Below are 23,058 nucleotides of genomic sequence, written 5' to 3'. Positions count from 1 at the left end.
GTAGCTAAAAGATTGAATAAAGAGAAACCACGTTTACTTTTTGTGATTTATTTTACAGAGAAGAACTAGAGAGGCAAAATCAAAAACGTCCCATTCATGGGCACTCTCCCCTACATTAGTGTTAAGGATTAATGGTACATTCACAATATTTTTTTTTTATTTAGATTATTTATAGAACTATCAGTAACCTGTCATCTAAATGAAAATGATAATTACATTTAATTATGGATCGATTATTTGATTACATTTAATGGATCCTCTCTCAATATATACATACATTTATAATATACTTAAATATCATATTTATATCTTCGCCTTAAAATGTCATTAATCATCTGAACAAAAGATATTTGAAAAAGATAGTTGTTTGCATAATTTAATTTTTTTTTTCATCAAATCTCATTACAAAATATTGTATATTTTATATTTTATATCGCCCGCCTCCGTAGTGTAATGGTCAGCACGCTCGCCTACCGTACTGGAGGTGATTTTTTCACTCTAATATTTATTCAATGTCACCCTGGACTGGTACCAGAAGAAGCGGGCTGATCACTTTTCCTTCATGTTTTAACAGTAAAGATAACACTGCGTTTATATGTTGCAGTGCTCTATGTACCATTAGGGTGCGGATAAGGGTTTGAAGAAGGAAGAATATATTTTTTATCTAGATATTCAAATCATCTCAAATTTGGATCTTATTTTCAAATAAAATCATCTTTTGTTACTTATTTAATAATATATAAATAAAAATGGTAAAGTTATTTGTTCAAAATCTTAATCTCGTAGAGTTATTCACCGATTGCTTTTAAATTTAAATAACGCAACGTTGCATTGAAATATTAAATAATAATCAAATATTTTATTTGCTTATAATTTGCCACAGTGTAATGGTCCGCCTCCGTAGTGTAATGGTCAGCACGCTCGGCTACCGTTCTGGAGGTCCCGGGTTCGATTCCCAAGGGAGGTAAAATAAATATAAGTGATTTTTTCACTGTAATATTTATTCAATATTACCATGGACTGGTACCTGAAGCGGAGGGCTGATCACCTTTCCTTCATGTGTAAACGATCAAGATAACACTGCGTTTATATGACACAGTGCCCTATGCACCATTGTGGTGCGGATAAGGGTTTATTATTATTATTTTAATTATAATTTGCCACATGTCAATACACCTGTGACTCGTTAAAACATTTTTTTTATCGCAATGGCAGTGCCATCTGTCTTAGACAGACGCTACAGTAAAATACTCCATACTTAACGTTGCTGACGATGGAAAGCGTGCTTCTTTAAAGCTGCTGAGACATTTACCGTTACCAATGTTTTCGATTGTATTGTTGTTTAAAAGATTTTAATTCTATTCATTGTTTCTCAAGAATTGTGGACTAAAACATTTTAGAAATGCAATTTTGTAATCATGTATTTATATGCATGATTACAAAATATTGGAAATAGATACGAGAAATTCAAACAAAACATGCATATAAAAAAATTTAATCACAAAAATACGGTCAGCATTATAATCAGAAATATATTATTAGGATTTTATACATCATTATCAAGTCCAATCAATTTATAAAAGTACAATTTGGTTTAAAAAAAATCATATACATATTTTCGTATACTATTTGATTTATATAAGTACCTATATTAGAATATAAGGTATGTTGAACTCGATCATATCATCATCGTAGTATCAATATGACTCATATTTGGTTCGTATTGTAGCTAAATTAAAGTCGAAAAAACTATGAAGTTTATGTTTAGTGAAGGATGTAGATATGTATATTGTATCCATTATGTCTATTGTAGCAGATAGTATAACCAGTCGACAATCTACAGTTTAGCCTGAAAAACAAAGAAAAATAATTGTTAAAAATAATTCATACTTCACATTAAATAATATCAGTATAATGCGGTTATGTGATTCGTCTACCATATTGACGAGGTTTCGTTGATTTATTGCTTTAATACTTCTTTATTTTATTTACTTACTATCAATTTTTAAAATACCCTTTTCATAAAAATGAAGTCTGCAAGTTGTCCAAAAAATGAACTCTGCAAGTTGTTCAATATCAGACAGTAACATGTTACTTACTCCAATATGGATAGCAATAACTGCTTCGTCTCCTTCAGCTGGGAGATTGATGTCTGCCATTCCAGAAGCATCAACTGTTACAGACGTTCCAGTACACGAGGAACCACTCTTGACTCCAGTGATGATGTCGCAGTACGTTCCAGCTGGCATAGCAGTCTGGAAACATGGACAAATATTGCTGATAATAGGAAAAAACAAATTTAGGAGATTTTTCAACAACAACATGTTTTGATAGCAATGAATAACAGACTGTTAGAACAATACTAATATCCATTTTTATATGGTATGAATATAAAATTTTTTAAATATAGAGTTAGAATTTTTTTACCTTAAAACTCTTTGTGAGATCAGAAGAATCAATATTGAAGGCGATGAAACCCTTGGTACCTCTATTGAAAGAGATCTGGTTATTTCCATTGTCCCACCAGTCGGTGACAGGTTCTCCAAGAACTTCATTACGGAATCCTACCATTCCAGCGATAGCGGTCCATCTGTGTTCACACACCCAATTGCTGTCGCAAGTTCCATCCTGCAGAATTAAAGTATGATAATATACAGACAAAATTAATCGTGATTAAAAAAGATAAAATTTAAATTAACTTACAGCACCGATAATTGGTGAGATGGTGTTTTGATCAGCATCCATTGGAGGTCCAACTTCAGGATCAGTGAATGCGAAGGAACTCATGACTCTAGCTGCATCAGCATAAGCGTGACCGAGCAAGAAACCAATTGCTGCCTGAAAGTAGAGATTTGAATTAACATTCTTCATGAAAATAATTGAAGTTGAAATATTAAATAATTCAGCGATATAAAGTAAAATTACCTTGTAACCTTTAGGATCCTTGTACGTGAGAATATCAGCTCCGCCAGCTCCATGCCCTCTCTGGTTATCGTGGTTATCAACGAAGACGATACTCTCATTGGTTGGCAGAAGACCCCAGCCTTCTCCCCAATTTTCCAACCACTTCAGAGGATTTCTTCCTCGGAAACATCTTCCAAGTTCAGCGCACACCTATAAATTGACGAAAAAGTTAATTTCATGAATTCAAGGTTTGTTGAAAAGCCCCGATTCCAAAAAAGGGTTTTGAAAACTTACTCGGAATTCCGTTATGGCTCCAAGAGGAGAGTATTCTTCCCTCTTTACCGCCTCTCCGCCGAGATCAATAACTTCCTGGAAGAGGTACGGTCTGGTTCCTGCTGAGAAACCATGATCTGTGTTCAGGTTATTGAGGCTCTCGTAGATTGCTTTCAGTGCATTAGGCCACATGTGTTTGGCGGCATCAATTCTGGTGAATGTTTCATCGCGTTAGTCTTTTATTTATTACAAAAAACTTTTTTTTTAGATATATTTAAATAACCTCAAAAATATTTAAATAATGGATATTATATCGTTGCGTGCCAATACTTTAAATACTTTCAATGTCCTGATGTTAGTTCCTGCAACGTTGGTTAAAACGTTGGCTATTCAAAGTATTGACACATAACGGCAAAATATCCTTAAAACCATTAATCATGAATGAGCGTCAACACTGATTTAACGTATTAAACGTATATGAGAAATTTGTTTACCTGAACCCGGCTACACCATAGTCGACCATTTTGTTCATATATTCAACAATTTTAGTCTTTGTATTTTCGGCAGTCTGATTCAAGTCCTTCAGTTCAATCAGCTCGCAGTTTCGGACCTGAAACACAATAATTACAAAATGGCAATCCACCTGCATGGTAAGCAAGGAAATATATTTAGTAAATATCGCAAAATACGTGCCTGGTTAGGATCGTTGTAGTTGCTGAGGGTACATATGGGAAGATTGAAGTCATTCTTGGTGAAAGGAACTGCTGGGTAATCCCAGTTGGCGAAGTCTACAGTGGAACCTGCTGTACCAACGTTCTCGGGCCATGTTCCAGTCATGTGGTTGACGACAATATCGGGGTATATTCTGAATCAACATGAAATTAGGGTTGAAATCATAGGTTTTTCAATATATGTATATTTAAAATGTTTAATATTTATGTATGTTATTTGGTTTACCTGACTCCAACAGCATTGCAACGTTTGACCATGTCAGCAAACTCTTCTTCGTTTCCCGACCTGGTGATCAGCTTGTATGAGATAGGTTGATACCTTTCCCACCACGGCCTGTTTCTGCTGGTGACCATCAAGTTCTCACTTGGAGGAGAGAGCTGGATAGAAAAAAAATCTGTAGATACAAGTTTTCGGTGGTAGACAATTTTGAAGAGTGGCTTTTCATTTAGTAATTGGAATGTGTTTGTTTTGTACCTGAACTCCACCGAACCCTTTGGGTCCCAACCAGTTCTCGCATTCTGCAGCAATATCCTTCCACTTCCACTCAAAAAGATGGACCATGGTTGTCCTCTTCTCTACAAAGTTAGGGTTATGGTAGCTCAAAGCCGACTCCAGCGTCGCCAGAAGGAGGAATGATAGAAGTAATTTCACCATTATGATTTATTTACCTGAAATAAACATAAATCTTTTAAAATATGCAATTTTCTTTAATTTTTCACTTTCTTCACAAATAATTTAACTATTATGTTTTTTTATTTTATTTGAAATCATCTCTCATACCAAAACTACTGCTAGGGCCATTATAAAGCATTTAATAATATCTCGCACTAGCTCACAAACAAAGTCACATCTTTGGAGGACCTCTACTGGACTCCGAGAAAGTGAAGCTCCTACCACCAAGACAGGTCGTGAGTTACATGACTCACGTAAGTCTTGGCAGTGAGCTGTAATACAGAGGGAGGTCACAATAGACCTTATATGATCGCGGTGACATAAGGGATGCAAGAACCCTTGACCACAAAACAAACTCAGTATATATATATATATATATATATATATATATATATATATATATATATATATATATATATATATATATATATATATATATATATATATATATATATATATATATATATATATATATATATATATATATATATATATATATATATATATATATATAATATATATATATATATATATATATATATATATATATATATATATATATATATATATATATATATATATATATATATATATATATATATATATATATATATATATATATATATATATATATATATATATATATATATATATATATATATATATATATATATATATATATATATATATATATATATATTTATATATACATTTATATTTTAAGAAATTGTGCAATGAATTGAAAAGTACATGATTGTAAAGTAATGTATTTAAAATTGAACACACAATTTTATGATTTTACATTTCATAACTACAAAATAATTTTGTTATTCAATCACTTTTCATCTTATAATAACTTAATTGTAATGATAATCAGTTTGGAAGCAAACAGCTTCTTCCTCAAGACATTCCTCAATTCTAAAACATTTCTTTGTATATTATGTTTTTACTTCGAAACCAGGCGACATAATTATTTTGTTATTGTAAGATAAGAAGTGATTTAATAACGAAGCTATTTATGTATAAAGTTTATTATATTTTAAAAATTATTTTCTTAATTTTAAGTGATTGCACAATTTGATGAATTTGATATGTTATTTAACAGAGATAAAAAATAAAATAATCTAAGCTTACTACTTCAATGTAAGTACAAGTGACACTTATGAAACCAATCGTTTGTTGTGGTGGCCTTTTATAGCAAAATGAACTAAATAAAATATACCAGCCTAAGTATCTACATATGTGACATTATAAATTAAGTAATTTAATCTCATACAATCTATCAAAATTAAGATAAAATGTGATTGGCACGGAAACAAACATACGACATCGAGTAATATTTTAAAATAATACTATATTAAAATAAAATAACGTATTTACTTCATACAAATTTCTGAACTTGAACGTAAATGATATTTATTCTTAAAATTCCTATATTTTTTTTGATTTTAAAGTCTTTTTTTTGGCTAAACTGAAATAATACATTATAAAATAATCTCAAATGTGTCAATGTAGGATTTCTGATAACTTAACTTTTAAATTCTAATCAAAGATGCCACCTATGATGTTTATTCGAAAATACCAATGTTATTTTTAATTGAAGCATATGCATATATTATACAACTTAATTAATTAATTAATTTCTGAAATTGTAAATTTTACACACTGCCAATATAAGATGGGTTAAAAAGCTCGTAAATATATGGACGACATTCCGGTCTCAATAGATTTCTTTACCTTTATTGATGTTGCTATAAAATCTAGACTATTGTCTAGTTCATAATCAGCCAAAGTTATAGTTTATCTTAAAGAAATTAAATCAAATATCAGAAAAAGCATTTATAAATATACAAATAATTATTACTCGTATACGTGCCTACAGTACGAAGTTTCTATTATAAAATTAAAATATTTTTTATATTCAAAGCATTTACTTTGTGGTCAAACATTTTAATTGATATTAGTAATGTTTAAACTAAACTGAAACTAACAACTCGCTCTGCATGTTTTGCATGTGTAGTGATAGTGTATGTGAATAGTACTAAGTGGGTGTGGTGTAGTGTTGTTCGCATGATTGTTAAATTGTAGTGTATGTCCTGACCAAGAGACGGGTACGTCTCGAAACCGGTGAGTGCTTATTTACTAACATTACTAATATCAATTAAAATATTTTCTTTATTTTATAACCATATACGAGTATATGTATATGGTGCCGAGAGCTCGTATGCGAAAGAAGGTCACAATTGAAGTATAAATACAACTTCCTAAATATTAGTAATGCGATTAATTTGAGAGGGTAGGTATTGTTTATTCATTCATTTCTAACCAATGGTAGATAATATAATCGCAGTATTATAATCTAATGGTAGATAATATAATATAATAATATAATATAATATAATATAATATAATATAATGGTAGATAATATAATCGCAGTATTATCTTGATCGTTAACTCATGAGGGAAAGGTGATCAGCCCTCCGCTTCAGGTACCAGTCCAGGGTAATATTGAATAAATATTAGAGTGAAAAAATCACTTATATTTATTTGACCCCCCCCTGGGAATCGAAACCGGGACCTCCAGAACGGTAGCCAAGCGTGCTGATCATTACACTTCGGAGGCGGACAAAATTTAATATATTACATTTAGGTGGGTATTGTTTAATAAAGGGAATAATTCCTTTTAATTGAAAAAAAAAATACGGAAAATACAGAAAATATTTATTGAAACGTAATATTATTAATGAATATAAAAAGTTTAAATAAGTAAGATGAAAAATCAGTCGGTATTAAAGACCATTGATGGTGGAATAAATTATATTAGTGGTGGAATACCACAGGTAGGTTTAGGACCTTTGAAGACAACCGCTCCATTTCTTGCCATCGTAGGTAACTTCAACCTGCATGTCAGCTCCACAGCCTCCCGGTGGGGGAACGGATGTTGTTACGGGTGGGTCAGTTACACCACCATCACTTTCGATCTTAGCCTGAAACCGGAGGATAAATATTAATGACGTTTTCATTGTAACTTCTCTCGATGGTGCAATAATAAATCAACTTCCTTTAACACTAACCCATTTTTTCATTTGCTTAGTGATTCAATTGACTACCATAGCACATCTGCGAAAGACACTTGCTCGAAGCAATTATTATCAAATAGTACTCACTCCGGTGTGGATTGCAATCACGGCTTCATCATCAGTTGCTGGAAGATTAATAGCAGCCATTCCAGCAGCATCGACTTTTACAGACTTTCCGGTACACGTGGAACCACTCTTCACACCAGAAATGATGTCGCAGTAAGTACCAGCCGAGAGTCTGGTCTAAAATTACATGTGCGATTAGATTTTAGATGTTGTAATAAACTTGTAAAAAGTGAAATTAAATAGTTAAAAGTAAAAATTTTATTCTACTGTTAGAAATCGAAAGATTATGTAACAAAAATACTTTTATAACTAAAATACTTAATATAACTATTTTTAACAAATATGCAATGAAAATAGGCAAGATAGAAAAAGGTTCATTTGAACAGGTGTGAGGTATTAATCTGACTATTTTTTTAAAAACAGTTATAACATGTACCTGGAAGCTTCTAGTAAGGTCGCTAGATTCAAGATTGAAGGCAATAAATCCTTTGCTTCCTCTGTTGAAAGAGATCTGGTTATTTCCATTGTCCCACCAGTCGGTGACAGGTTCTCCAAGAACTTCATTACGGAATCCTACCATTCCAACCATAGCGGTCCATCTATGTTCACAAACCCATTTGCTGTCGCAAGTACCATCCTGCAAGTATGATAATATAAAAAAAATACAACGTTGCGATTACTTAGAGTTTAAGTTGAAGTAACTTACAGCACCAATAATTGGTGAGATGGTGTTTTCATTAGCGTCCATTGGAGCTCCAACTGAAGGATTGGTGAAAGCGAAGGAACTCATGATTCTAGCCACATTAGCATAAGCGTGACCAAGCAAGAAACCAGTTGCTGCCTGAAAGTAGAAATCTGAATAAATTATTTTCATTAAAAATTTAGAGCGAAAAAATTTAATAAATCAGTTATATGTAGTAAAATTACCTTGTAACCTTTAGGTTCCTTGTACGTCAGAATATCAGGTGCGCCAACTAAATATCCCCTCTGATGCTCGTGATTATCTACGAAGACAATACTCTCATTGGTTGGCAGAAGACCCCAGCCTTCTCCCCAATTTTTTAACAATTTTAGTGCATTCTGGCCTCTAAAACATCTACCAAGCTGAGCGCAGACCTATACGTTAATCAAATAAATTATTTTACAAATCCAAGGATTGTTTAAATTAGAGATGAGCGATATTTTAGTACCGGTGACTGTGGTCACCAGTAATACTGGGGACCCGATTCTCCGCGAAGTTGAGACCTGGGCCCTGTTTCAAAACTCAGCACGAAAGCTCCCGAGTCCGACAAAATGTTGATATTTGAATTATTTCGGCACATCTGAACTTGACTTATCTCGTCAGCTACCGGAAGGATATCACATGTCTATTCTTGTTCAGAGTCGAAACGAGAGCAGACATGCACTGCGTCCAGAGTTAAAAAAAAAAAAAAAAAAACAAAAATTAATTTAAAGAATATTAATGTGCTTTTTTATTTTGTAGTGATTTTTTTTAAATAACATAATATGACGGTTTTCCCTATTTTTAGGAGAAAAAAATATTGAATTCATAAAAAATATGCTCTTGTACGTATTTGTGAAAAATCCGAGAAAAACTTGGCACGATCAGGAATGCCAAATACTTGAAAGCGGACAGTCGAAACAATCGGCGGGTATGTATGAGGAGATGCATGAACGTGGAAGCGGCGAAGAATGTTTGCAAAGACAGAGTGGTGTTGCGTTCTATTCTCTCTGCCTATCCCTGCTGGGAAGCGGCGTGATGGTTAGTTAGTTAGTTTAACAAATAAAATAAACTTCTTATATGTCTACCTGTAATATAAGGGTACTTCTTAATTCTCTTCAATGTATAGATCGATAAATAAGGTGACACCAACGGCACGCACGGGAATGCACGAAATGAAACAGCGACCCAGGCGCTGTTACATGAAGCGGTGACTTACAAGTCATGGTCATGGTCGCCAGCAGAGACATGCATTATATATAGGCATAAAAGCAGTCCTTCACTGGTTTACTCGCTTTCCATATACAAACACGACCAGTACCTATTTTGCATAACCTCTCCCAACCTTACTAAAAACTGCTTACCCTGATCAAAAACTCTGTCCCGCCACTGGTCGCCAGTATACCGATGACTTGGAAAATCGCTGTTAAGCTCATCTCTTGTTTAAATGTCTAAATTTGCCGAAAATAATTTTAAATTCTTACTCTGAATTCCGTTACAGCTCCAAGGGGAGAGTATTCTTCTCTCGTTACCGCCTCTTCACCGAGATCAATAATTTCCTGGAAGATGTAAGGTCTGGTTCCTGGTGCAAACCCATGGTCAGTGTTCAGGTTGTTAAGGCTATCGTAGATTGCTTTCAGCGCATTAGGCCACATATATATGGCGGCATCGATTCTGTAAAATATTGAAATATATTATACACTTTTCTTGACTGAAAAATAAAATACCAAAAACATTTTGGTTACAAATAAAGTATATTCGAGGATATAAATTAAAGAATATATTACCATTAGGAGCCGATAATTGTAATATATTCAATGCTGTAATGATTGTTTCTATAATGCTGTTTGAAAAAAAGAGTATTCAAAGTATAAACACAAAACAGCATAATATCCATTTAACCATTACGTCATGAACGACCATCAAACCAAAATAAATTTAATGAGCTGATATAACGTATTATATAATAAATTTGTTTACCTGAATCCAGCTACACCATAGTCGACCATTTTGTTCATATATTCGATTATTTTAGATTTTGTATATTCGGCAGTCTGATTCAAGTCCTTCAATTCTGAACTTACAGTCCGCTGGCAGTTTCGGAGCTGAAAACGAAATAATTACACACATTTTTTAAGATCTCAACATGAACGAAGTAGAATATGGAGGTCTGGGAAGACTTCAAATATAAGAAAAAAATAATATGAAAAATAACTCCTAATATTGGAGATAATCCAGATTTGTTAACAAGTATTTGAACACACACAAGATATTGTAAATTACAAAGTTGCTACATGGTAGGTAGGCAGAGTAATATCTTTTGGGAATATTACAAAATACGTGCCTGAGTAGGATCACTGTGGTTTCTGATGGTACAAACGGGTAGATTGAAGTCATTCTTGGTGAAAGGAACTGCTGGGTAGTCCCAGTTAGCAAAGTCTACAGTGGAACCTGCAGTACCAACGTTCTCAAGCCATGTTCCAGTCATGTGGTTGATGACTACATCGGGGTATATTCTAAATCAACACGATATTTGGGTTACAATAGGCTTTTCAGTATTATTCATTAACTTGTTTGGTTTTTATGTATGTTTTTATTTTATTTACCTGACTCCAACAGCATTGCAACGTTTGACCATGTCAGAAAATTCTTCTTCGTTTCCCGACCTAGTGATCAGCTTGTATGAGATAGGTTGATACCTTTCCCTCCATGGCCTACTCCGGGTGGTGATCATTAAGTTCTCGCTCGGAGGAGAGAGCTAGAAAGAAAAAATATATCTGTGGATACCAGTTTTCTGAGGTAGAGAATTTTGAATAGTGGCTTATCATAAAGTAATTAGAATGTTTACAACATTTTGAGTGTTTCCAAATACTTGTACACAATGTTGTTAATAAATGTTGTAAATAAATTATCTGGTCAAATTATAAGCTTAAATAATAAAAATGAAAATGGTATTTTCTGGCGTTTCTCATGTGTGTGTTTATAATCCAGGATTCGGACCTCACATACTAATATAAGAGTTTCTGCTTAGTAAAAAGCTTCTTTGCATCTCACCAATAGATGTCTCTAGTGAAGTTCTAGTGTTTCAAGAACAAGGTTTCTAAATTGGTTCATATATATGGAACTTCCAAGAATTTTAGTAGTTTGGTTGTCAATAATGGGTAGAATTGGTGAATGTTACACGTGTGTAAAGTGATCACTTAAACCAGCCTATGACGGTTGTCAGCCCCGTAAATGCCCAGACTTCCATATTCTTCTTCATCTTTGATGAGATGTCAAAAAATAAAATAGTTAGAATGTGTTTGTTTTGTACCTGAACTCCACCAAATCCTTTGGGTCCCAACCAGTTCTCGCATTCTGCAGCAATATCCTTCCACTTCCACTCAAAGAGATGGACCATGGTTGTCCTCTTCTCTACAAAATTAGAGTTATGGTAGCTCAAGGCCGACTCCAGCGTCGTCAGAAGAAGGAATGATAGAAGTAACTTCCCCATCATTATTTATTTATAAATCTGAAAGCCATAAAAAATGCGATTTTCTACACAAATATTTTCATTTTCATATGAATTCTAAAATCTTTCTTTTCAGTTTTAGTTTTTGATTTGAATTAATCTTAATGAAGAAACTGTTTACTTTGTTACCAGGTGACATAATGATTGCGTTTTTATAAAATAAAAAGTGATTTAAAACAAAATTATTTATTTATTAGGTTAATGAAATTTTTAAATTTATTTTGTAAGTTATATACGTTTGCACAATTTAATGAATTTGATATGAAATCCGATACAGAAATAAAATTTAAAAAAATTACTTACTTCTTCTACAATATGTTAGTACAAGTGCCACTTATTAAACCAATCGTTTGTAGTGCTGACCTTTTATAGCAAAACGATTTCAATAAAATCTACCAGTGTAAGTATTATTCTAATGTAACCATATAAATTAAGTAAGTTTATCTCACACAATCTATCAAAGTAAATATAAAATGTGATTGGCACGGAAACAACCATACGACATTGAGTAATATTTTAAAATTCGTATAAAAATAATACTCTCACGTATTTACTTTACACTAATTTCTGAACTTAAATGTAAATGATTATTTTGAATAATTCTTTTGATTTTTAAGTTAATTGTTTTAGCTCATTGATCATTTATCAATTTTTTATTTATTTAAAAAGCTAATTTTTTAGTGAAAATAATGATAAATAACACACTTTTATGGGTCATTGAAATAATTTCATTCATTCAAACCCTCATTCATACCCGATGGTGCATAGGGTACTGTATTATATAAACGCAGAGTTATCTTGATCGTTAACACATGAATGAAAGGTGATCAGCCCTCCGCCTCGAGTAATTTTGAATAAATATTATAGTGAATAAATTACTTTTATTTGTTTAAGTCCCTCCTGGGAATTGAACCCGGGACCTCCAGTACGGTAGCTGAGCGTGCTGACTATTACATTACGGAGGTGGATTGAATCATTAATCAATACATAATCTTAAATGTATCAATGAAGGATTTCTGGTTAATTTACACATTGACTGCCAACTACGATCCGTTGGGATAGGTAAAGAGAATAGAACGCCACACTAGTCAGTTTTTGCAAACGATTTTCGCCACTTTTTACGTTCATGTATGACCTCATACATACCCGCCGATTATTCCGACTCCTGACCCAACCACTTTCAAGCGTTCGACATACTTGGTCATCCCAAGCATTTCTTGGTCTACCTCCGCTCCTATTTCCAAATACATTCGCCTCATAAATTTTGTTTTGAAGTCATTTCCTCACTTATTTGTTTTGTTTGTATAAACCATCTCAACACACCTTTTTTTTTTTTTTTATCGATAATGCTTATCTCAGCTTTGCAATCGATATTTCACAATTTAAAGATTATCTTACGGAAATGTCAATCGTCGAAGGTGTTTCTTATCTTTTATTAGCGGGAATATGGACAAAAGGGGAGAGGCTTTCTTCTTTTTTTTTCTTCTTTTTAATGGCTTTTCACCCATCTTGGAAGGGGAGAGGCTTTAGTAATCGTCATATTGTTAATCATGAGTTTATTATTAGTAATGAATATGATTTTTTTGAATTGTCAAAGTTGGTAACTTTTCGTATAAATACGAAAATAATATTAAAACAGCTTCTAACCATTCTTCATCCTTCAACGTCCCAAAGCCAAGACTAAAATATTTTTTATGATTTATATTTGAAGGACTAACTTTGTGACTAAATATATTTTAATTAAATGTAACTTTGCTTTAAAATCACTACAAATACTTTATTTTAACTTAATTATATGTCTACCGGTTTCGAAACAAAGCGTTTCTTTATCAAGTTATAATCAGTCTTGATAAAGAAGCGGTTAGCTTACATTATAATTAAGTTATAATAAAATATTTAAAGTGATTTTAAAACAAAGTTGCATTTTAATTATATAATATTTTATTTCAAAATTGATTCTTAAATCATTTTGTGGTAATATTCAACAACTTTTTTATTAATTTTGAACTCAGTAAATACCACTTTTTTTATTAAATCTATTTGCACACGTGTTTAAATGATGCGAAATGAATTGAAATGAAGAAATAGTGGTATTTACCCAGTAAAAGTTGTATTAAAAATCTCTTAAATTAAGACTAAGCTTCACACGCGGTGTTTAAACGAAAATATAACATTTAAAGGACTTTTTCACACTAGTATGAAGTAGGAGTTGTCAACCGACGGTTCCAGATATATATATATATATATATATATATATATATATATATATATATATATATATATATATATATATATATATATATATATATATATATATATATATATATATATATATATATATATATATATATATATATATATATATATATATATATATATATAAATATATATAAATGTATAACATAAATATAATTTTTATAATTGTTTTTTTTAATTATACATAAAATCTAATAAACAAAGACAAATCTACAATTGATGAAAAGTAAGGGATTTTTTAAGAAAGGTTTTTTTAAAACAAGCTAGTTGATATATTAATGTAGTAAGAATTGTAGATCTTGAATTTAATATTGACGAGATGATTTTTTAAATTTATTTATATGGGAGCGAGAATTTTATTTTACAATTAGATTCATTTGCTAGACAATTAAAAAATTACTTACGCTTTTCTCTCCAATAAAGAGACTTAACTCTTGTGCTTGGCGAGGGACTTACACTCATTGTTTATTGTTTATGTTTGTGAGTGAAAATATTTTGATTTTCATAGTATGTTATTTTTTTACATGTTTATACATATAAGGCTTTTCATTTATTTTGAAACTTTTAAGGTCTTCAATTTTTTATACTGTAGGTTCCAAAATATTTAACGTTCTGTTGGAATTGCATTTTGGTTTTGTAAAGTTATTTTGGTATCTCAAAGATGAACTTTACTTTAAATTCAAGTTATTTTTTACCCTTAAATTGTTGACAATTGCTGTTTCTTTTTTAAATTGTTTCTTATTTTGGAGATGTATTCATTTTCGTTTAATTTTCCTCATTTTTGACGCAAACTTAACGTGTAAAAATGATAAATTATGGATAAATTTTAACATTGCTTATCTATTTTGAATATAAAGAAAAAACCTAATAAAAAGAAGGTATCCATACAATTATTACTCTGCAAAGGTGTTGTGGTGTCCCACGTTGAACACATACCATAAGTTTACTCGTATGATAAGAGATTTAAGTATTTTCATGCATTCTTGTGGGGCTTTATTGATCTCACTAACTTTTAACTCACTGAAAATGGAAGTCTTCCATATTCTTCTTCATCAATGTTGAGATATCAACAAAAAGAATATAACTTATGTATGTGAATAAAGATTTGGACACACTTAACATTTTATGAATAAAATTATAACGTAAGAAAAATAATAAAATAACTGTCAAATATAAGTTAAATAAAATAAAAAATCGTGTTTTCAAAGCGTCTCGTAGAATGTAAAATACTTCGTAAAATCATTTAACAAATATCTGAGCTACATAAAAAAAACTAAATGAACTTAAACCTAGGTGGCGCTGAGAACTCGCATGTGAAAGAAGGTGTCCGTGGATAAATACAACATACAAAATTTGAGTAGCGTGATTTTCAATCATGGTAGAAAGGTGAATGTAACACGTGTATAAATTGATAAACTAGGGTATGATTGGTCGTACACCCTATACATGCCCAGATTTCCATATTGTTCTTCATCTATGTTAAGATATCAGTATTACAATGAATTTAATTGCTTAAAATTTTGTTAAACGAAAACGCGTAGCATTAAAAATAACATATTGGTTCCTGTTCGATTTCACATGTTTAATAAATAGAATTGATTTAAATTGAAAAAAAAACAGAGAATATTTATTGAGCCATAATCTTAAAAATGAATATAACATGATTTTATAATATAGGTGAAAAATCGGTCGGTATTAAAGACACGTCATTGATGACGGGAAACCACAAAGGTTTAGGACCTTTGAAGACAACCACTCCATTTCTTGCTATCGTAGCTGACTTCAACCTGCATGTCAGCTCCACAGCCCCCTGGTGGGGGAACGGATGTTGTTGCGGGTGGGTCAGTTACACCACCATCACTTCCGATCTTTGCCTGAAACCGGAGACAAAATATTAATGAACTTACCACCGTAACTTCTCGCGATCGTGCAATAATAAATCAATATCCTTTAACACTAACCCATTTTTTCATTTGCTTAGTGATTCAATTGACTACCATAGCACATCTACGAAAGACACTTGCTCGAAGCAATTATTATCAAATAGTACTCACTCCGGTGTGGATTGCAATCACGGCTTCATCATCAGTTGCTGGAAGATTAATAGCAGCCATTCCAGCAGCATCGACTTCAACAGACTTTCCGGTACACGTGGAACCACTCTTCACACCAGAAATGATGTCGCAGTAAGTACCAGCCGAGAGTCTAGTCTAAAATTGCATTTGCGATTAGATTTTAGATGTTGTAATAAACTTGTAAAAAGTGAAATTAAATAGTAAAAAGCAAAAAGTTTATTCTACTGTTAGAAATTAATAGATCATGAAAAAAAAAGTACTTTTACATTGTTAAAAAAAATATATTACAATAAAAATAAGAGAGATAGAAGAAGGTTTATTTGAACAGTTGTGAGGTCTTAATCTGACTAAATTTTTTAAAAACCGTTTTAACATATACCTGGAAGCTTCTAGTTAGGTCGCTAGATTCAAGATTGAAGGCAATAAATCCTTTGCTTCCTCTGTTGAAAGAGATCTGGTTATTTCCATTGTCCCACCAGTCGGTGACGGGTTCTCCAAGAACTTCATTACGGAATCCTACCATTCCAGCCATAGCCGTCCATCTATGTTCACAAACCCAATTGCTGTCGCAAGTACCATCCTGCAGAATTCAAGTATGATAATATAGAAAAATACAACGTTGCGATTACTTAGAGATTAAGTTAAAGTAACATACAGCATCAATAATTGGTGAGATGATGTTTTCATTAGCGTCCATTGGAGGCCCAACTGAAGGATTGGTGAAAGCGAAGGAACTCATGATTCTAGCCACATTAGCATAAGCGTGACCAAGCAAGAAACCAGTTGCTGCCTGAAAGTAGAAATCTGAGTTTATAATTTTTATTAAAAATTTAGAGCGCAAAAATGTAATATATCAGTGATATGTAGTAAAATTACCTTGTAACCTTTAGGTTCCTTGTACGTAAGAATATCAGGTGCGCCAACTAAATGTCCCCTCTGATGCTCGTGATTATCTACGAAGACAATACTCTCATTGGTTGGCAGAAGACCCCAGCCTTCTCCCCAATTTTTTAACAATTTTAGTGCATTCTGGCCTCTAAAACATCTACCAAGCTGAGAGCAGACCTAAGTTAATCAAATAAATTATTCCACAAATCCAAGGATTGTTTAAATTAGACATTTAGTACCGGTAACTTTGATGGTCACCGAGAGAGGTCATGAGAGCAGATATACACAGCATCAAGATTTTTTTTAAATTAAAATATATATATTTACTTAGTGTGCTTTTTTATTATGCAGTGTTTTTTTTAAATATGAAAATGAATGATTGTTTTCCCTATTTTTAGGAGTAAAATAAATATATACATAAAAAATATGCTCTTGTACGTAAATGTTGTATTTTTTAAAATCAGATTAAATAAACCTCCTGCGTTTCCTTTTTATATATCTATCTGTAATAAAATAAAAGGGTACTTCTTTATTCTCTTCAATGTAAAGATCGATTAATAAGGTGACACCAAAGGCACGCACGGGAATGCACGAAGTGAAACAGCGACCCAGGAGCTGTTAGACGAAGCGGTGACTTACAAGTCACTGTCGCCAGCAGAGACGTGCATTATATATAGGCATAAAAGCAGTGCCTACACTGGTTTACTCGCTTTCCATATACAAATACGACCAGTGCCTATTTTGCACAACCTCTCCCAACCTTACTAAAAACTGCTTACCCTGATCAAAAACTCTGTGCCCGCCACTGGTCGCCAGTATATCGGTGACTTGGAAAGTCGCTGTCAAGCTCATCTTTCGTTTAAATGTCTGAATTTGCCGAAAATAATTTTAAATTCTTACTCTGAATTCCGTTACAGCTCCAAGGGGAGAGTATTCTTCTCTCGTTACCACCTCTTCACCGAGATCAATAATTTCCTGGAAGATGTAAGGTCTGGTTTCTGGTGCAAACCCATGGTCAGTGTTCAGGTTGTTAAGGCTATCGTAGATTGCTTTCAGTGCATTAGGCCACATATATATGGCGGAATCAATTCTGTAAAATATTTAAATATTTTATACACTTTTCTTGACTGAAAAATAAAATATCAAAAACATTTTGGTTACAAATAAAGTATATTGTAGGATATAAATTAAAAAATATAATACCATTGGGAGCTGATACATGTAATATACTCAATGCTCTAATGATTGTTTCTATAATGTTGTCTGAAACAAAGAGTATTCAAAGTATCAACACGAAACAGCATAATATCCTTTTAACCATTACGTCATGAACGACCATCAAACCATAATAAATTTATTGAACTGATATAACGTATTATATTATTCATTTGTTTACCTAAATCCAGCTACACCATAGTCGACCATTTTGTTCATATATTCGATTATTTTAGTTTTTGTATATTCGGCAGTCTGATTCAAGTCCTTCAATTCTGAACTTTTAATCCTCTGGCAGTTTCGGAGCTAAAAACGGAATAATTACAATAAATTTTTGAGATCTCAACATGGACGAAGAAGAATATGGAAGTTTGGGAAGACTTCGAATAAAAGAAAAAAATAATACGAAAAATAACTCCTAAAATAGGATATAATCCAGATTTGTTAACAAGTATTTGGACACACTTAAAATGTTGTAAATTAAACAATTGCTACACGGTAGGCAGAGTAATATCTTTTGGGAATGTTGCAGAGTACGTGCCTTAGTAGGATCGCTATGGTTTCTGATGGTACAAACGGGTAGATTGAAGTCATTCTTGGTGAAAGGAACTGCTGGGTAGTCCCAGTTGGCAAAGTCTACAATGGAACCTGCAGTACCAACGTTCTTAATCGACGTTCCAGCCATGTGGTTGATGACTACATCGGGGTATATTCTGAATCAATACGATATTTGGGTTACAATAGGTTTTTCAGTATTTTTCATAAAACTGTTTGGTTTTTGTGTATGTTTTTTTTATTTACCTGACTCCAACAGCATTGCAACGTTTGACCATGTCAGAAAATTCTTCTTCGTTTCCCGACCTAGTGATCAGCTTGTATGAGATAGGTTGATACCTTTCCCTCCATGGCCTGCCCCAGGTGGTGATTCTCAAGTTTTCATTTGGAGGAGAGATCTGGAAAGAAAAAATATTTATAATTTATATTTGAAGCACTAACTTTGCTCTTTTCTATTTTATAATTAAACTGTAACTTTGTTTTAAAATCACCATAAATATTTTTGTATAATTTAATAATAATAAATATTCATAGTGAATTTAAAACAAAGTCACATTTTAATTTTGAAAAAATATATGTCTGCGGATATACATATGCCTTGAAGAGTGGCTTATGAATGTGTATTGTACCTGAACTCCACCGAATCCTTTGGGTCCCAACCAGTTCTCGCATTCTGCAGCAATATCCTTCCACTTCCACTCAAAGAGATGGACCATGGTTGTCCTCTTCTCTACAAAGTTAGGGTTATGGTAGCTCAAGGCCGACTCCAGCGTCGCCAGAAGGAGGAATGATAGGAGTAATTTCCCGATCATTATTTATTTACCTGAAATAAACATAAGTCTTTAAAAATATGCAATTTTCTACACAAAGTTCATTCTAAATAAATGTATTTACATTTTCAGAATTAGTAAAACGAATTAAAAAGTAAAAGTTATTCGATGTACTTAAAATTGAAACACTAGCTTATTTAAAAATAAACGCTCGCATAACCATCAAGTCACTCGTACCACTTATCAAGTTTTCTTTCATTTTACACGACTAGTTTCGAAAGCTACAGATGTTTTCATCTACAAGTGAATAGTTAAACAATAAATAGTATATTCTCGATTATATATATATATATATATATATATATATATATATATATATATATATATATATATATATATATATATATATATATATTTATTTAATTTTTTTATTTGGAAAACCAACAAAAAACAATAACATATATGTTTGTGTCTTAATTATTGAAAAAAGCTCCAATTACAGGTTTTCGCAGAATGAAAAACCGAAAATTAAATATGTAATATATATTTTTTTAATTAAATTTTTATTGCTTTTTTATGTAGGAGAGGGAAAGGAATTGGAATAGGGAGTGGAAGTTATTATTTAAGAGAGAATATATAATATATATATATATATATATATATATATATATATATATATATATATATATATATATATATATATATATATATATATATATATATATAAATATATAAATAGTAGGTTTACTATTCTTCTGGAGACGAAAACATCTGTGTGTCATCATTTATAAAGTTATTTTATAAACTATATGTGTTTGCACAATTTCATGAATTTGATATGATATCCAATACAGAAATGAAAAATAAATGAATCACTTTTACTTACTTCTTCTATGTTAGTACAAGTACCACATATTAAACCAATCGTTTGTAGTGATGGCCTCTTATAGCAAAATTAAAATAATAAAATCTACCGGCCTAAGTATCTTCATATGCAACCATAAATAAGCCATATAAACCATATAAAAAAAGTAATTTTATCTCACACAATCTATCAATGTAACTATAAAATGTGATAGGCGCGGTAACAACCATACGAATTCGAGTAATATTTTAAAAAAATTATTTAAATTATACTCGCACGTACATAAGCAGTTTTATAGAAAATAACTGAACTTGAATGTAAATGATCATTTATCAAAAAAAATATTTGAAAAGCTAATTTTTAAGCGAAAATAATGAAAAATCACACAGTTCTATGGGTCTTTGAAATAATTTCATTAATTCAAACCCTCATTCGTACCCGATGGTGCATAGGGTACTGCATTCTATAAACGCAGAGTTATCTTGATCGTTAACACATGAAGTAAAGGTGATCGATCAGCCCTCAGCTTCAGGTACCAGTCCAGAGTAATTTTGAATAGATGTAAGAGTGAATAATCACATTTATTTGTTTAAGCTCCTCCTGGGAATTGAACCCGGGACCTCCAGTACGGTAGCTGAGCGTACTGACTATTACATTACGGAGGTGGATTGAATAATTAATCAATACATAATCTCAAATGTATCAATGAAGGATTTCTAGGAAATTTACACATTGACTGCCAACTACGATCCGTTGGGATAGGCAAAGAGAATAGAACGCCACACTAGTCAGTTTTTGCAAACGATTTTCGCCACTTTTTACGTTCATGTATGACCTCATACATACCCGCCGATTATTCCAACTCCTGACCCAACCACTTTCATGCGTTCGACATACTTGGTCATCCCAAGCATTTCTTGGTCTACCTCCGCTCCTATTTCCAAATACATTCGCCTCATAAATTTTGTTTTGACGTCATTTCCTCACTTATTTGTTTTGTTTGTATAAACCATCTCAACACACCTTTTTTTTTTATTTTTATCGATAATGCTTATCTCAGCTTTGCATTCGATATTTCACAATTTAAAGATTATCTTACGGAAATGTCAATCGTCGGAGGTGTTTCTTATCATTTATTAGCGGGAATATGGACAAAAGGGGAGAGGCTTTAGTAATCGTCATATTGTTAATTGTAAGTTTATTATTGCTAATGAATATAATTTTTTTGCAACATTTTGAGTGTGTCCAAATACTTGTTCACAAAATCTGGATTATGTCCAATTACAGGAGCTATTTTCATATTATTAAAATATGAAAATAACTCCTGTAATTGGAGATAATCCAGATTTTGTGAACAAGTATTTGGACACACTCAAAATGTTGTTAATAAATTATCTGGTCAAATTGTAAGCTTAAATAATAGAAATGAAAATGATATTTTCTGGCGTTTCTCATGTGTGTGATTATAATCCAGGATTCGGACCTCACACACTAATATAAGAGTTTCTGCTTAGTAAAAAGCTTCTTAACATCTCACCAATAGATGTCTCTAGTGAAGTTCTAGTGATTCAAGAACAAGGTTTCCAAATTGGTTCATATATATGGAACTTCCATGAATTTGAGTGGTGTGGTTGTCAATAATGGGTAGAATCGGTGAATGTTACACGTGTGTAAAGTGATCACTTAAACCAGCCTATGACGATCGTCAGCCCCGTAAATGCCCAGGCTTCCATATTCTTCTTCATCTTTGATGTGGTGTCAAAAAATAAGATTTTTTTTTTAACTGTCAAAGTTTGTAACTTTTCGTATAAATACGAACGATGAACGTGGAAGAGGCGAAGAATGTTTGCAAGGACAGAGTGGTGTGGCGCTCTATTCTCTCTGCCTACCCCTGCGGGGAAGCGGCGTGATGGTTAGTTAGTTAGTTAGTTATATTAAAACAGCTTCTAACCCTTCTTCATCCTTCAACGTCCCAAGGTCAAGACTAAAATATTTGGTATGATTTATATTTGAAGCATTAACTTTGTGACTTAACATTTTTTAATTAAAATGTAACTTTGTTTTAAAATCACAACAAATATTTTATTATAACTTAATTATTATGTCTACCGGTTTCGAAGCCAACCGCTTCTTTATCAAGACTGATTAATGCTTGATAAATAATTAATTAGTAGACATTATAATTAAGTTATAATAAAATATTTAAAGTGATTTTAAAACAAAGTTCCATTTTAAGTATATAATATTTTATTTCATTAATTGATTCCGCAATAATTTTGTGGTAATATTCTTTTTTAGTACTGTTTTACTTAGTAAATACCGCTTTTTTAATAAATCTATTTGCACACGTGTTTAAATGATGCAAAATGTATAAAAAAATTAATAATAGTATTTTTTACCAAGTAAAACTTGTATTAAAAATCTTTTAAATTAAGACTAAGCTTCAAGTCCGGTGTTTAAACGAAAATATAACA

General features: G+C 31.9%; 3 protein-coding genes across 3 annotated transcripts; all 3 read right to left on the bottom strand.

Annotated features, from left to right (window-relative positions):
* Window positions 1–1,767: 1,767 nt before the first annotated feature.
* Window positions 1,768–4,563, bottom strand: LOC148302064 (alpha-amylase 2-like). The gene is made up of 10 exons (XM_088272223.1): window positions 4,384–4,563; window positions 4,135–4,286; window positions 3,871–4,042; window positions 3,672–3,787; window positions 3,199–3,388; window positions 2,926–3,114; window positions 2,704–2,838; window positions 2,428–2,628; window positions 2,100–2,255; window positions 1,768–1,849 (listed from the first exon to the last, which is right to left on the bottom strand). Exons 1-10 carry the CDS (start codon window positions 4,561–4,563, stop codon window positions 1,838–1,840), a joined length of 1,503 nt encoding a protein of 500 aa, XP_088128349.1. The 3' UTR covers window positions 1,768–1,837.
* A 2,719-nt stretch (window positions 4,564–7,282) lies between these two features.
* On the bottom strand, window positions 7,283–12,297 carry LOC148302063 (alpha-amylase 2-like). Its single transcript, XM_088272234.1, has 11 exons — window positions 12,264–12,297; window positions 11,763–11,960; window positions 11,056–11,207; window positions 10,794–10,965; window positions 10,430–10,554; window positions 9,934–10,123; window positions 8,656–8,844; window positions 8,435–8,569; window positions 8,165–8,365; window positions 7,750–7,905; window positions 7,283–7,569 (listed from the first exon to the last, which is right to left on the bottom strand). Exons 2-11 carry the CDS (start codon window positions 11,943–11,945, stop codon window positions 7,429–7,431), a joined length of 1,644 nt encoding a protein of 547 aa, XP_088128360.1. The 5' UTR covers window positions 11,946–11,960; window positions 12,264–12,297; the 3' UTR covers window positions 7,283–7,428.
* Window positions 12,298–15,949: 3,652 nt separating this feature from the next.
* Window positions 15,950–19,761, bottom strand: LOC148302062 (alpha-amylase 1-like). Its single transcript, XM_088272203.1, has 10 exons — window positions 19,579–19,761; window positions 19,196–19,347; window positions 18,936–19,107; window positions 18,576–18,700; window positions 18,080–18,269; window positions 17,168–17,356; window positions 16,947–17,081; window positions 16,671–16,871; window positions 16,271–16,426; window positions 15,950–16,090 (listed from the first exon to the last, which is right to left on the bottom strand). The coding sequence occupies exons 1-10, from the start codon at window positions 19,759–19,761 to the stop codon at window positions 15,950–15,952; spliced, it is 1,644 nt and encodes a 547-aa protein (XP_088128329.1).
* Window positions 19,762–23,058: the final 3,297 nt, after the last annotated feature.

Source organism: Brachycentrus maculatus, unplaced genomic scaffold (assembly GCF_059751285.1).
Source record: "Brachycentrus maculatus isolate JH-2025_06_01 unplaced genomic scaffold, ASM5975128v1 h1tg000483l, whole genome shotgun sequence".
Lineage (NCBI taxonomy): Eukaryota > Metazoa > Arthropoda > Insecta > Trichoptera > Brachycentridae > Brachycentrus > Brachycentrus maculatus.
This window is presented reverse-complemented; position numbering and strand designations above follow the sequence as displayed.

Bases quoted from the DNA above. Each gene is read 5' to 3' on its own strand.
- LOC148302064 (XM_088272223.1), bottom strand. From the start codon at position 4,563: ATGGTGAAATTACTTCTATCATTCCTCCTTCTGGCGACGCTGGAGTCG. The intron at 3,788-3,870 runs GCACGTATTTTG...ATTGTGTTTCAG, and splicing joins ACTACAACGATCCTAACCAG to GTCCGAAACTGCGAGCTGAT. The intron at 3,115-3,198 runs GTAAGTTTTCAA...GTCAATTTATAG, and splicing joins GAGCCATAACGGAATTCCGA to GTGTGCGCTGAACTTGGAAG.
- LOC148302063 (XM_088272234.1), bottom strand. From the start codon at position 11,945: ATGATGGGGAAGTTACTTCTATCATTCCTTCTTCTGACGACGCTGGAG. The intron at 10,966-11,055 runs GTAAATAAAATA...GTGTTGATTTAG, and splicing joins TGCAATGCTGTTGGAGTCAG to AATATACCCCGATGTAGTCA. The intron at 8,845-9,933 runs GTAAGAATTTAA...ATTAACGTATAG, and splicing joins GAGCTGTAACGGAATTCAGA to GTCTGCGCTCAGCTTGGTAG.
- LOC148302062 (XM_088272203.1), bottom strand. From the start codon at position 19,761: ATGATCGGGAAATTACTCCTATCATTCCTCCTTCTGGCGACGCTGGAG. The intron at 18,701-18,935 runs GCACGTACTCTG...TTCCGTTTTTAG, and splicing joins ACCATAGCGATCCTACTAAG to CTCCGAAACTGCCAGAGGAT. The intron at 17,357-18,079 runs GTAAGAATTTAA...TGATTAACTTAG, and splicing joins GAGCTGTAACGGAATTCAGA to GTCTGCTCTCAGCTTGGTAG.